At 44.3% G+C, this 15,531-nt stretch overlaps 1 protein-coding gene across 1 annotated transcript in view; it reads left to right on the top strand.

Annotated features, from left to right (window-relative positions):
* Positions 1–15,531, top strand: part of LOC139175735 (acid-sensing ion channel 2-like) — a 259,104-nt gene that overhangs the window by 135,678 nt on the left and 107,895 nt on the right. Inside the window, exon 2 of the mRNA XM_070766970.1 lies at positions 12,654–12,804. Within this exon, the coding sequence (XP_070623071.1) occupies positions 12,654–12,804 (151 nt within the window). The remainder of the gene's footprint in view (positions 1–12,653; positions 12,805–15,531) is intronic.

Below are 15,531 nucleotides of genomic sequence, written 5' to 3'. Positions count from 1 at the left end.
AGGGGATTTAATTAAAAGAAAACGAATGTAACTGGATAACAAAATTAGAAAAAAAAACTTTTGCAACTTTTTTGATGATTGATATTAGTTACTAACAAAATACCGCATTTTATTCATGGAAAATTAGATGTGCTCCTGTCACTCACCCACGGGCCGGATAAATAGCCTCAGCGGGCCGCATGTGGCCTGCGGGCCGTAGTTTAGGGACCGTTGCTCTAATGATATGGATAAAGGAATTCCTTCCACCGCTTTTAAATAGTAAATATATGATCATTTTTAGGTGGAAGAAACACTTAGCTGAAGATTGGTTTTAGGACCTAGTGATGAGAATTATAAGACATCTTATTTTCCTTTCTTGGTCCTTTACACTATTACTAATATTCTCAGTGAGAACAAGCCTCAGGAAAGACCACTACTGATTATCAATAAATCACTCTACATAGGCACAAAGCCAATCTTTTACCTGAGGATGCCATAAAATTATATTGATGCTATAATCTCTATTTAGATTATTTTTTCAACAAATCTCAGAGTAATTTCCATGTGTGTTAATCATTCTGATATTAGTTTTCAGTTCTTGCTTGAGGATTATAAAACAAGTACTTTAACACATGCCCTGTATATGTCCAAACATCAGCAAGATAATTATTTTATTTATCTTATAGTTAATTAAATCCACAGGCTTATTTAGTCTGCTGGATTCAAGTGCCAAGGAATCTGTTCTCAGATTGTCTTGTCACATTTTGTTTGTTAGGAGATTTCTTGTGATATTTATTTATGGAAGGGACCTTGCAGGTCATCTAGTCCAACCCCCTGCTTGAGTAGGAGACCCTACACCATCCCAGACAGATGGCAGTCCAATTTCTTTTTGAAAGTGTCAAGAGTTGGGGCATTCACAACCTCCTCTGGCAAGCCATTCCACTGGTTGATTGCTCTCAACATCAGAAAGTTCTTTTTTATTTCCAGGTTGAATCTCTCCTTGGTCAGTTACACCCGTTGCTCCTTGTCTGGCCCTCTGGTGCTTTGGAAAATAGTGTGACCCTCTGCTCTCTGTGGCAGACCCTCAAGTATTTGAAGATTGCTATCATGTCCCCCTTGGACCACCTCTTCGCTAGACTACACATTCCTAGTTCCTGCAACCTTTCCTTGTATGTTTTGGTTTCCAGTCCCTTTATCATTCTGGTTGCTCTCTTCTGCACTTTCTCTAGAGTTTCAATGTATTTTTGTAGTGTGGTGATTAAAATTGAATGCAATACTCTAGATGGGGTCTAACTAGGGCATTATAGAGTGGTATTAGTACCTTTCTAGTCTTGGAGTACATCCTTCTGTTGATGCAGCTTAAAATTGTGTTGGCATTTTTAGCCGCCGCTGTACATTGCTGGTTCATATTTAGTTGGTTATCCACCAAGACTCCGAGATCTCTTTCATAGTCACTATAGTTTATATAAAATAGGTTGACTTCAGAGCCCAGTGTTACTCAAGATATAAATGTCAGGTTTCATCTCTGGAGAACAACAGAAATGATGGAGTTAGGATTGTGAGAGAGTAGAATCCATACATTTGTACTGTATTGTTCACGTTTACAAACACACTCAGTCACACACATACAAACACACTCAAATAATGTCAAAAACAACAACAACAACAACAACAACAACAACAACAACAATAATTTATTAGACTTGTATACCGCCCCTCTTTGAAGACTCGGGGCGGCATACAAGTACAAATGTATGAATATACAACACACACATGTGTGTATGTGTGGAGTTAGGATTGTGAGAGAGTAGAATCCATACATTTGTACTGTATTGTTCACGTTTACAAACACATTCAGTCACACACATACAAACACACTCAAATAATGTCAAAAATAACAACAACAACAACAACAATAATAATAATAATTTATTAGACTTGTATACCACTCCTCTTTGAAGACTCGGGGCGGCATACAAGTACAAATGTATGAATATACAACACACACATATAGTACATTTTTCAGTATTATATACGTATAAGTGATTGCATGACTTCTATAGATGCCATTTGAGAAATAGTAAATTTGTACTGTAGATATATTTACAACACAATCTGACACATTGCTGATGAAACCATCCAATGGAGATGTGTCAAAGAACTCAAGGAAAGTTGTATTAAAGGGGGGTTTTTTTCATTTTATTGGAAGGATCTTGCTATTAACTTCACATGAGGTATTATTTAAGTCAGGAGTTGTCAACTTCAGAAAGTGTCTGAAGAGCTATGAATTACTATTAATATTGTTGTGCCTGAAAGCGAAAAACATTTCAGGTCTCAAAAATACATTTGCCTACCACTCCAGACAAGTGGCTGTAAACACATACTCTTTCATAAGGGATAACAGAGCTTTCTGCAGCCTGGATACCTATTTTCTGCCAAGTTCATTTTTCATAGTAGACCCACTATGAAATTCTGGAGATTTTCTGTCTCTGAGCCTGCTGACTGAGGAGTAGAATATTTATCAGATTATTATTACTTGTTCCGTTGGTGGGAAAGGAGAAAAAAAGAAACATTGCCTGACCCAAATGAAGCCGTTGAGCACTACTATCTTGCTCTGGTCGATGATACGAATGTAGGATTGTGGTTAGAATGAATATGTCTGGTTTTAAATAACTTGGATTTAGTATTTGTTTTATGTTTGGGTTTCCCTGTGCTATAATTCGTATTTTATTCCTTTTTTTATAAGCCGCCCTGAATCTATGGAGAAGAACAGCATAGAAATCCAAACAAACAAAGAAATAAATTCCCGCATATAGAAAGCTTGCCATTTGCAGAGAAAGCTGAAATAATATAGGCCTGTATTGAGCATTTGAGTGATTTGTCCTCTGTTGCCAAAGGGATACAGCCACGAAGGAATTTTAAATAATATAAAAATCTAAAGGAAGGAGGGATATAAAAAGAATGAGGATAGTGATGGGGAGAGAAAACTTAATTTTATACTTGTGCCAAAGCCTATTTTAGTGCTAAGACTTTTGGGGGGGATTGGGACTTGTTAAGAAAAGCATGCAAGCTGTACTTTCCTCCCTGGAGGAGGAAACAGAAGTTATCAGGTACATACCTGAATTTGGTTATGACATAGGGGAGGGTCTGAGGTTTTAAGGCAAAATTGAAGTTCTCTGTTTCTCCATTTGAACAGAAAAGCCAAAGTGAAAACAAGTACAAGACAGTGTCATAAAAGTAGTTTAGCACCCCTGCTCTTCTCAGTTGAGATGCCATAAACAGCATTATCCTGTAAACAGAGATTCCTTATTTTGATTTAGACTTGTTATTTGCCATAACCATAACCACAAATGAGCAGAAGGCTATGTTACACCGGTGATTGCTTTAGGCAGTCTTTAGAGGTATGTTAAATCATCTGCCCAATGATCAGCACAGTTTAGTACTGCTTGATAGGGTATTTCAAAAGTAATAGCTAAAGTTCAGGCAATGCGGGAAAAAGTGATAGCGGTCAGATTATGACTATGACTCACTGTAGTTGAGCTATAAATTAAAGAAACTGATGTCATGATGGTTGTTCCCCCAAAGTACTAATTGCCTAGAATATTTCTTGAATAATTTCTATAAATGAATAATAGTATGTCAAGGATTAACTTTAATCATCCAGGTCATGGTTGTCCCAAAGATGCTTTTTCAGAAGGTTTACTTGTTTTTTTCTTTGGAGATATTTCACTTGTTATCCAAGAAGCTTCTTTCAGCTCCGACTGGATTGTGGGGAATTGAAGCGTTCATATTCCTTGCAGAGAGCTGGTTATTTCCATTCTTTTAGAGGGTCATTGAAGCACTTGGAGGACCTCAGGGTCATCTGAGTAGTGTTCCTGGTTCCTGTAATCTGAAATCCGTCTGGAAATCTGTTCATACTCCCACACAAGAAAATATGATTTTAACCCTAATTTTGCTTACGTGTTGATCATACAAAACATATCTCTTTGGATTGCATGAGTTTCTACCGTGTTTCCCCGATAGTAAGGCAGTGTCTTACTATCTTTTTACCCCCAAAAGCCCCACTGTGTCTTACTTTGGGGGTATGTGTTATATTGTCCCGGGCACCGGGGCCGGCTCGTCTTCGGGCTTCGGCCCGGGCGAGGCCTCTTCTCCTCCGGGCGGGCGGCGTTAGGCGGCGTTGCGCGGCAGGCGCGGCTGCCCGTCGGGCCCGGCCTCCATCCCTCCTGCGCCGTGGCGGGGCCGGTCCGCGATGCGCGTCCTGGGGGCGCCCGGCTGGCCGGCTCCGGAGGCTGCGGCTCTTCCCGCTGCTGCCCAACGCCGAGGATGCCCCGCGCCCAGCCCGGCTACGGCAGCAGGCAGGCAGGCAGCCCCAGGCGCGGCGGGGAGAGCAAAGGCGGCTTCGGCCCGGGCGAGGCCTCTTCTCCTCCGGGCAGGCGGTGTTAGGCGGCGTTGCACGGCAGGCGCGGCTGCCTGGAGGAGAAGAGGCCTCGCCCGGGCCGAAGCCGCCTTTGCTCTCCCCGCCGCGCCTGGGGCTGCCTGCTCTCCCCGCCGGGCCGGGCCGAAGCCGCCTTTGGTCTCCCCGCCGCGCCTGGGGCTGCCTGCCTGCTGCCGTAGCCGGGCTGGGCGCGGGGCATCCTCGGCGTTGGGCAGCAGGCAGGCAGGCAGCCCCAGGCACGGCGGGGAGAGCAAAGGCGGCTTCGGCCCGAGCGAGGCGTCTTCTCCTCCGGGCGGGCGGCGTTAGGCGGCGTTGCGTGACAGGCGCGGCTGCCCGGAGGAGAAGAGGCCTCGCCCGGGCCGAAGCCGCCTTTGCTCTCCCCGCCGCGCCTCGGGCTGCCTGCCTGCCTGCTGTCCAACGCCGAGGATGCCCCGCGCCCAGCCCGGCTACGGCAGCAGGCAGCCCCAGGCACGGCGGGGAGACCAAAGGCGGCTTCAGCCCGGGCGAGGCCTCTTCTCCTCCGGGCGGGCGGCGTTGCGCGGCTGGCCTCCATCCCTCCTGCGCCGCGGCGGGGCCGGTCTGCGATGCGCGTCCTGGGGGTGGCCGGCTCCAGAGGCTGCGGCTCCTCCCGCTGCTGCCCAACACCGAGGATGCCCCGCGCCCAGCCCGGCTACGGCAGCAGGCAGGCAGGCAGCCCCAGGTGCGGCGGGGAGACCAAAGGCGGCGGCGGGAGTAGCGGACGCCTCCCTCGCTTTTAGTACCGTGTTTCCCCGAAAGTAAGACATATGTCTTACTTTCGGGGTATGGCTTATATAAGCCGACCCCCCTGAAACCCCCCATATGTCTTACAATCGGGGGGGTCTTACTATCGGGGAAACACGGTATTTCCAATATCAAACAAGAAGCCTTGGGTTGCTTTCAAACAGGGTATCAAGGTCAAACTTCATTTGCTCATAGAGTATAGAGTAGAGGCATATTTTTCTCTACTTAAAAACTTATTTATTATTATTATTATTATCATTATGTCAGTACAACACAGCAAACAAGATCACTATGCTGGATTTCGTATTTCATCACCAGTCGAGCGCTTCCCAAGCACCTAGGACTGCATGATGTAGTGGCAAATTATGTTTGCCAATCCCAGTAAAGCGGCCTTTTGCAATTGACAGATGGAGATTTTGTCAATTCCAATGGTTTCCAAATGTCCGCTGAGATCCTTTGGCACTGCGCCCAGCGTGCCAAGTACCACTGGGACCACTTTCATGGGCTTATGCCAGAGTCGTTGCAGCTCGATTTTTAGACCTTCGTATTTCACTAATTTCTCTAGCTGCTTCTCCTCAATTCTGCTGTCTCCTGGGATTACGATGTCAATGAGAGAAAGAAAAAGGGAGAGGAAAGAGAGAAAAACAAAAATGAAGGTGAGAGAAATGAGAGCAAAAAGGGAGGCGAAACAAATGAGAGAGAGAATTATCTAGGGGATTTTGTGAGTAGCATTGGTTTTAACATTAACATTTTATCAGCCCCTAATTCTTTCCAGATTCCAGATATGCCCAAAGGCCAAAAATATTCTGATTATCTTTTTTTCTCTCATTTATATATAACATTATCTGAATTAATGTATAAATAATGTTGCCTGCATTAATTCCCTGTCACAAACCCTTTTGTTTTGCTGTTCCTGCCTTTGAACAAAAGTTGACCGTAAAGCCAATGTTCAAAATATAATAGCATGCAAGATACAGTGGTCCCCTGATTATTGCGAGGGTTCCGTTCCAGGACCCATCACAATGATCGGTTTTTCGCGAAGTAGTGCTGCGGAAGTAAAAACACCATCTGCGCATGCGCAGATGGTGTTTTTACTTCCGCCGCAGCAGCGAGGAGCCGAAGATTGGGGTTTCCCCGCCGCCCACGCAAGCTCCTCGCTGCTGCCGCGCCCGCCGCTTGTCTTGTCCGCCCGCCGCTTGTCCGCCGCCTGCCTGTCCGCGCCAATTCGCTTCAGGACTCAGCTGGGAAGCGGCGTGAGCGAACGGTGTGGGCGGGCGAAGGGCGGGCGAGCGGTGGGCGAGCGGGCAGGCAGGCGGCGGACAAGCCGTTCGCTCGCGCCGCTTGCTCGCGCTGCTTCCCAGCTGAGTCCTGAAGCCAATTCACTTCAGGACTCAGCTGGGAAGCGGCGCGAGCGAACGGCGTGGGCGGGCAAAGGGCGGGCGAGCGGCGGGCGCGCGGGCAGGCAGGCGGCAGACAAGCCGTTCGCTCGCGCCGCTCGCTCGCGCCGCTTCCCAGCTGAGTCCTGAAGCCAATTCGCTTCAGGACTCAGCTGGGAAGCCGCGCGGCTGTTTTAAAACGTCGCTGCCGGCATGGGGGGCTTCCTAGCAGCCCCCCAAACCCAGGTTGGGGGTCCGGGGGGTGCTGGCAAGCCCCCCATGCCGGCGGCAACGTTTTAAAACAGCCGCACGGCTTCCCAACTGAGTCCCGAAGCCAAACGCGGAAGTTCGCTTCAGGACTCAGCTGGGAAGCCGCGCGGCTGTTTTAAAACGTCGCCGCCGGCATGGGGGGCTTGCCAGCACCCCCCCGAACCCGGGTGGCCGGGCGAGCAGCGAGCAAATGGCGGGTGGCCGGGCGAAGGGCGGGCGAGCGGCGAGCGGCGGGCGAGCGGGTGCTGGGGGGTGCTGGGGGGGCTTCTCGCCCTCCCGCCAGCAAGAGGGGGAAGACCCAGGGAAGCCGCCCAGCAGCTGATCTGGCCGGCGCCATCTACGCATGCGTGGCCATTAAAAAAAAAGGGCGCGCATGCGCAGATGGTGTTTTTACTTCCGGGTTGAAAAATCGCAATTTAGCCCGTTCGCAATGATCGGGATCGCGATACCCGGGGGATCACTGTATATCCCATTTTCATTTCATTTTATTGTTTAATTTCTTATTTCTATAATGGATAGTCTGCGCTTAATGATGAGTTGCTTGGAAACATTTGACATTATGACAGATCCTGGAAAAGCTACTTATAATCCAGTTCCAGTGTTCTGATTGTGGCATATACACATATCCTTCACTTGTGGTCACATGACCACATTTCAAGTGCTGGTTGCGACATTCCATAGCCATGTGATCACAATGTACTACTTTTTTCCCCACTACATTTTCTTTTTAAACGATTTCTGGCAAAAAATTTCAAATAATTATGGATTTATTTATTTATTTATTTTATTTTATTGATATTGTATTCCGCCCCTCTCCGTGGACTCGGGGCGGCTCACAACATGTACAAAAACAGAACAAAAATATGAATCCAATTAATAATAAATTAAAACAATCATTAAATTCTAATTAAAAGAAAACATATCAAACCAATCATTCAACAATCATACTGAAAACATTCATTTGTCAGGAGAAGATCTAAAATCCCCACGCCTGGCGGCAAAGATGAGTTTTTAAACTCTTTTGGAAAGCAGGGAGGGTAGGGGCAATGTGAATCTCTGGGGGGGGGAAGCAGATTCCAGAGGGCCGGGGTCCCTACAGAGAAGGCTCTTCCCCTAGGTTCCACCAGCCAACATTGTTTGGTCAACGGGACCCTAAGGAGACCAACTCTGTGGGACCTCACCGGTCATTGGGATTCATACGATAGAAGGTGATCTCAGAGATAATCTGGTCCTATGCCATGTAGGGCTTTATAGGTCATAACCAACACTTTGAATTGTGCCCGGAAACAGATTGGTAGCCAATGCAGTCCGCGGAGTGATGGTGAGATATGGGCATTTCATGGAAGGCCCAAGACTGCTCTCGCAGTTGCATTTTGGTCGAGTTGAAGTTTCCGAACACTCTTCAAAGGTAGCCCCATGTAGAGAGCATTGCAGTAGTCAAGCCTCGAGGTGATAAAGGCATGAGTAACCATGAGCAAAGACTCTCTGTCCAAGTAGGGTCACAACTGGTGCACCAGGCGGACCCGGGCAAACGCCTCCCTTGCCACAGCTGAATGATGAAGCTAGCTGTGGATCAAGGAGGATGCCCAAATTGCGAACCCACTCTGAGGGGGTCAATAATTTATTTATTTTATTTATTAGTTGGACTTGTATGCCGCCCCTCTCCGAAGACTCGGGGCGGCTCACAACAAGTAAAACAGTCACAACAATGCAATTAATTAAAATATTTAACGATTTAAGAAAAACCCCATGTAATAGCAAACACACTCACAAGCATACCATGTATAAATTAACGTGCCCAGGGGAGATGTTTAGTTTCCCCATGCCTGACGGCAAAGGTGGGTCTTAAGGAGTTTTCGGAAGGCAGGAAGAGTAGGGACAGTTCTAATCTCCGGGGGGAGTTGGTTCCAGAGAGCTGGTGCCGCCACAGAGAAGGCTCTTCCCCTGGGACCCGCCAACCGGCATTGTTTAGTTGACGGGACCCGGAGAAGGCCCACTCTGTGGGACCTAATCGGTCGCTGGGATTCGTGCGGCAGAAGGCGGTCTCGGAGATATTCTGGTCCGATGCCATGAAGGGCTTTAAAGGTCATAACCAACACTTTGAATTGTGACCGGAAATTGATCGGCAGCCAATGCAGACTGCGGAGTGATTGTGAGACATGGGCATACCTAGGTAAGCCCATGACTGCTCTCGCAGCTGCATTCTGCACGATCTGAAGTTTCCGAACACTTTTCAAAGGTAGCCCCATATAGAGAACATTACAGTAGTCGAACCTCGAGGTGATGAGGGCATGAGTGACTGTGAGCAATGAGTCCCAGTCCAGATAGGGCCGCAACTGGTGCACCAGGCGAACCTGGGCAAACGCCCCCCTCGCCACAGCTGAGAGATGGTTTTCTAATGTAAGCTGTGGGTCGAGGAGGACGCCCAAGTTGCGGACCCTCTCTGAGGGGGTCAATAATTCCCCCCCAGGGTGATGGACGGACAGATGGGATTGTCCTTGGGAGGCAGAACCCACAGCCACTCCATCTTATCCGGGTTGAGTTTGAGTCTGTTGACACCCATCCAGGCCCCAACAGCCTCCAGGCACCGGCATCCCCCCCCTGGGTGATGGACAGACTGTACCCACAGCCACTCCTTCCTGTCTGGATTGAGTCTGAGCCTGTTGACACCCATGCAGACCCTGACAGCCTCCAGACACCGGCACATTACTTCCTATGCTTCACTGAGTGGACATAGGGTGGAGATGTATAGCTGAGTGTCGTCAGTGTACTGATGATAATTCACCCCATGCCCTTGGATGATCTTTCCCAGCGGTTTCATGTAGATATTAAACAGCAGAGGGGAGAGAATCGACCCCTGAGGAACCTCACAAAGTAGGGACCTAGGAGTCGACCTCTGCTCTCCTGCTAACACCGACTGCGACGATCAGAAAGGTAGGAGGAGAATCACCATAAAACGGTGCCTCCCACTCCTAACCCCTCCAGTTGGTGCAGAAGGATACCATGATCGATGGTATCGAAAGCCGCTGACAGGTCAAGAAGCACCAGGACAGAGGATAAACCCCTGTCCCGGGCCTAAAAACAGTTGTAAAATTGTGTTGATTGTCATGACTTAAAATAGAATTTATTATAGTGTGGACTAGTTCATTAAAATGCTCCTTCTTGGTCTCTTTGTTCTTGTATATAGTATTTATTAAAACATTATTTTTCATTTAAATTATGAACTTTTCACTTGTTTTTTTATTATTTACTCGGGCTTAAAGAAATTAAGGAAGAAGTGATGTGTAAATGCCAGGTTTAATTCCTCACTCCTTTCTAGGGCCATTCAAAAGCAGAATATATTATGCAAAAATAAGAAACTTTTCTCACATACGCTTTACATATAAGGATTGCAAATATTAGCTCTAATTGGAAAAAGAGGAAGAGGAAAGAGTATGCATATATAACTAAACAAATGATGTTCTACTAGATTTGTTTGCAATTTATTTGTTACTAGTGGGTTTTTTCTTAAATATTGAACTTAAGTTACATATGTTTATAGTAACATTTTTAATATTACAATATTCCATATGTTTTGGCTGTATTTAATTTTTTTGTAAAATATATAGATACTATAATGCATACATTTCCCGAAAGACTTCCTAGTGCCATGATGGCAAACCTATGGCATGCGTGCCCCCAGTGGCATGCGGAGCCATATTGGAAGGCACGGCAAACATTGCCCTATACAGTATTAGCTCCAGCATACATGCACGGGGGATCAGCTGGAAAACAGTCTTGGAAAAGGCTGTTTCGTCCTCCGGATGCTTTAGGGATGCTTCCCTGAAGCCCCAGAGACAAAAAAAAATTGCATATCTGCCTCTCACTTGCTCTCACTCTTGTGGCTATTAGTTACTCTTCAGTGGCCGAGCAAGTGGCAGTGACAGGCACAACAGAAGGGGCAATGGCAGAGTGAAGGGGCAGTAGGAGGCGAACAAAGGATGCAGCGGTGGCAGAGCTCTTGTGTCCAGTCTCGTGTTTTCTTTTATAGTCTCGTGTTTTCTTTTATAATGAGCAGACAGTAGTTTGGTCAAGAGAGGTTGCATTCTGACAAAGCTCTTTTTTTCTTTCTGGAAATTGGTGCATCGCGTTTGGGTCCAAAACAGCACAATGGACAAGCCAGAAATATGTTTTCCAGAACTTCCAGTTTGCCCGTTTGGGCATTTTTTTCATCTACCAAAATTCAGAAAGGCCTGTGCTCATGCACGGGCGGAGTGGTGTGTGTGTGTGTGTGTGTGTGTGTGTGTGTGCATGCGTGGGGGGGAGGGATGTGGGCACATGCATCCATACACACCCTTTTTGGCATGCGAACCAAAAAAGGTTCACCTTCACTGTCCCTAGAGTATAGGTAACATAAGAACATAAGAAGAGCCCTGCTGAATCAGGTCAAAGCCCATTGAGTCCAGCATTCTGTGTCACACAGTGGCCCACCAATTGTCCTTGGGGATCTTGAGCAGAAAGAGAAGGCAAGACCCTCCCTTTCCCCTGACCCCCCAACAAATGGTACTCAAGGGAATCCTGCCTGCCTCAACCAACATAGAGGCGGCACATGGACATCCGTTTCAATAACCACCGATACACTTGGCATCTATGAATATGTCTAATCCTGCCTTGAAGCTACCAAGGCTGACAGTTGTCACGACCTCTTCTGGAAGTGAATTCCATAAACCAACGACCCTCTGGGTGAAGAAATATTTCCCTTGATTTGTCCTCACTTTCTTACCTATGAGCTTTAGGGAATGCCCCCTCATCCTAATATTGTGTGAGAGAGAAAATAATTTTTCTCTACCCACCTTTTCTATCCCATGCATGATTTTATACACTTCTATCAAGTCACCCCTTAAACGCCGTCTTTCAAGGCTGAAGAGACCAAGGCATTGCAACCTGGTATCATAAGGGAGGTGCTCCATTTCTTTCATCATTCTTGTTGCCCTTTTTTTGCACCTTTTCCAGTCCCAGGTATATAAAGCAGTTGAATGTTATCCATTCTTATCTTTTCCTTGCATTTCCTATATTAATGCAGAATAAGATGTTTGTCAAGCTGTCTCTATTAGAATCTTTAGATGATTAATTTGGGATTGTGAGACAGATGTAAAAATATTTCACAATTTATTTATTTGCTGGTTTAGCTACTACATTGGTACTAGTAGAACATCTACATTTTATCTATTGCTTAATGATCACACATATAATGGCATTAATTACATTACTTACAGTTTTAAAGTACATCATTTACGTACGTATTAATTTGGCTTTCTTAAAATTAGGAGCTGGTTTAGCAAGCTATAATTTAAAAATAAGCAATCGAATGCTATGATTCTTGGTGTTCATAGTTTACGTATATCCATATGTTTGAACTGTAGGGAATATTTTATATAAGGGTTTTAATCAGTTAATTAAGCTTTGAAAGATGATTCAATGACAGAGCAGCATTTTCACAGAAATCCGTATGATTCCCACCCTGTGTTATTCAGAAAGTCCCTGAAAACTTGGCTTATCTCCCAGGCCTTGGACAAGGTGGTAGTTGAGTTTCTGTTTCATGTGTTATAGAAAGTTTGCCTTCTGGATGTATACTATCAGTTCTTTCTTTCTTTTTTTCTTTCTTTCTTTCTGCTTTTTTTAAATTTAAAGACCTTAAAATCCAGAGTTATGTCCTTTAAATTATATTAAACAGCATCAAATAAAGTATTATACAGTATACCTAGACTTTCTGAAATCAAGTTCACAGACCCTAAGAATGTTTATCAGCTATGATTTTTGAGTGTCATTTTTCTCCCTTTCTTCCCTAGGTGTTTACAAAATATGGGAAATGCTACATGTTTAACTCAGGAGAAGATGGTCATCCACTGTTGACCACGTTCAAGGGTGGGACAGGCAATGGACTGGAGATAATGCTGGACATTCAGCAAGATGAGTACTTGCCAATATGGGGAGAAACAGGTGAGAGAAGAACTATTATTTCTGTTTATATGTTGCCATATCCTTCATTCATACTTACTGATCTTTAGTGTTAAAAATAAGTAGAAGTTGAATCAACATAGTCCAGCATAATGGATTTGCTGTTCCCATACTTCCCAGATTCTGGCAAATCTAAAGTTTCTTTTAAATCAAACTTGAATTCCATGTAGGTTTTTTTTTTTATCCCACCTATATTACTTTATAAGTAACTCAAGTGATGAACATACATAATATTACTTCCTCTCCTATTTCCTCCATAACAAGAATCCTATGAGTTCGGTTGAACTTAGAGAGAATCACCCAAAGTACTCAACATGTTTTAATGCCTAGGATACATAGTCTACCAAGCCATTTCCTTAACCACTACACCGAATCTCCCCTAAATAAACAGGGGTGTTTTTTTGGGAAATAGTACAGATATGATTTACCAGTGCCTTCTTTCAAAATATTTCCAATTCAGCTATAGCCATGGTACTCCCTGATAATCTATCATCTGTGTTAATCAGACCAGACTCCACATGATTTCCAAATTAGACAAGATAAGACATATGCAATTACCTGCTTAGATATCTTCCCATTTTTATACCATTAAAATTACAGTGAGGACATGTAAAATCTTTTCCTTCTCTTTCCAGCTATGAATATCACACATATTTGGAAAATTCTAAAACAGAACGCAAGAGACAAATGCTTTTTGTGTATCTTCAGCATTTCATATTTAACAGCATACTGCTTTCACAACTAAACCTACTAATAGACATAGAGCCCATTTGAATTTATCATAATTGGTTTCTTAATATATTTCAGGTGTTTGGAAGGTATAAATGAAAAATGCAAAATTGGTACAATCCTGTTTTAAATGTTAGATCAGTGATGGTGAATCTTTTTGGGGGGGAGTTTGGAGGGGGGTCATGCATATGCACACCCAAACCCATAATTCCTTGTGCCCCCCCTGCACATGTGCACATGACTCCCAGCATGCGATGGCACCCCCATTGTTTGCTCTCCCCAGGCTTCAGAGCCTTTCTGGCTTCCGGGGGGGTTGGGGAAGGCTGTTTTTGCCCTCCCCAGGCTCCTAAAAAGGATCTGAAGCCTGGGGAGAACAAAAAAATACTTCCCAGATTCCAGAAAATGTAAAGTTTCTTTTAAATCAAACTTGAATTCCAGAAGTCAGTAAATGTGCCATTTCTGGCCTTCAGAGGACCTCCAAGGGGCTGGGGAAGGCTGTTTTTGCCCTCTCCTAGCTCCTAGAAAGGCTCTTTTTGCTTGGGAAGAGCAAAAATCAGACCTTCCCCACTGCTTCTGGAGATTGGAAACAGCCTGTTTCCCAAAGGGCCCAGAAGGCACAAAAATAAGCTGGCTGACACATGCATGCATGCTGGACTTAAACTTGGGTGCTCACCAATATGGCTCTTGTGGCACGCATACCACAGGTTCACCATCACTGTCTTGAACCTTTCTCCATTAAAATGATAGCCAAATTGAAATACAGTTAGTTATTTCAGTCAGTGTTCTCTCTAAATTTTTTTGGGGGTGGGCGGAAAAGTATAGTATCTGAGCGGCAGTCCCTTTGGGACTGGGCGGCACAGAAATAATAATAAAATTTCCCTCTCGGCTTCTGGGCAGGTTTGGAAAACTCTGAGTTGATGATGATTTTTAAGTGAGCGATTGCTCACTGCTCAGCTTAGAGGGAACTATGATTTCAGTGCCGTTCTCTGAATTAAACATTCATGGAAACGGTTATTTAAATGTGCATGCATTTTAGAAAAAGGACAACAAAGCATTTCATTACATAATTTTATTGCTGATATTATATCATGAGCCAATCTGAAAATATAGTACAATAACCTTGATAGTAAGAAAATGTAGAATATGAAAATAAACAAACTTGAGAAATTATTTCTAATTATTGCCATGAGGGGCGGCATACAAATCCAATTAATAAATAACAAATAACAAATAAATAAATGATTGGAGTTTGGTAACATTTTGTCTTATATATAGCAAATTCCTAGCTTATGACCACAAATGGGACCAAAATTTATGCTGCTAAGTGATGGTTTTTAAGTGAGTTACTCCTAATTTTATGATATTTTTTGCTATGCTTGTTAAATGAATCACTGCAGTTGTTAAGTAAATCATGAAGTCATTAAATAAGTCCAGCTTCCACGCTGATTTTCCGTTATAAAATTTGGCTGCAAAGATAGCGAATGATGATCACATGACCACAGTATGTTGCAAACATTACAAATATGTGTTGATTGCCAAGTGCCCAACACACCTGACCATGTCTCTGGTTGAAAAATACTGCATTAGGCGACCCCTGTGTTTTGGTCATTTGATCCCAGCCGGGGTCACGACCCACAGATTAAGAACCACTGGCTTAGACTAAGACAAAAATTGAATTATATTTAACTTATAATTAATTGATTAAATATGGCTAAAATAAATATACTCCAGTCATGTATTTAATCATTTATCATATATTTCAATCATACAATTCCCTTTTGGGATATGCTACATCATAACGAGCATAGAAAGGGAGTAAGAAAAATAAGGCAGAGAAATTAAAAGCCGGAATTCAATGAAAAGACATAAAGCTAAAGTTTAATTTATGCCAATTATATTCCCCAGATTTTATATTTCTATCTTTTGCAATCTTAGCTTGTTCACAAAATTTTAAAAAATTCAAATATCAAAATTGAGACC

This window comes from Erythrolamprus reginae, chromosome Z (assembly GCF_031021105.1).
Source record: "Erythrolamprus reginae isolate rEryReg1 chromosome Z, rEryReg1.hap1, whole genome shotgun sequence".
In the NCBI taxonomy this organism is placed as follows: domain Eukaryota; kingdom Metazoa; phylum Chordata; class Lepidosauria; order Squamata; family Dipsadidae; genus Erythrolamprus; species Erythrolamprus reginae.
This window is presented reverse-complemented; position numbering and strand designations above follow the sequence as displayed.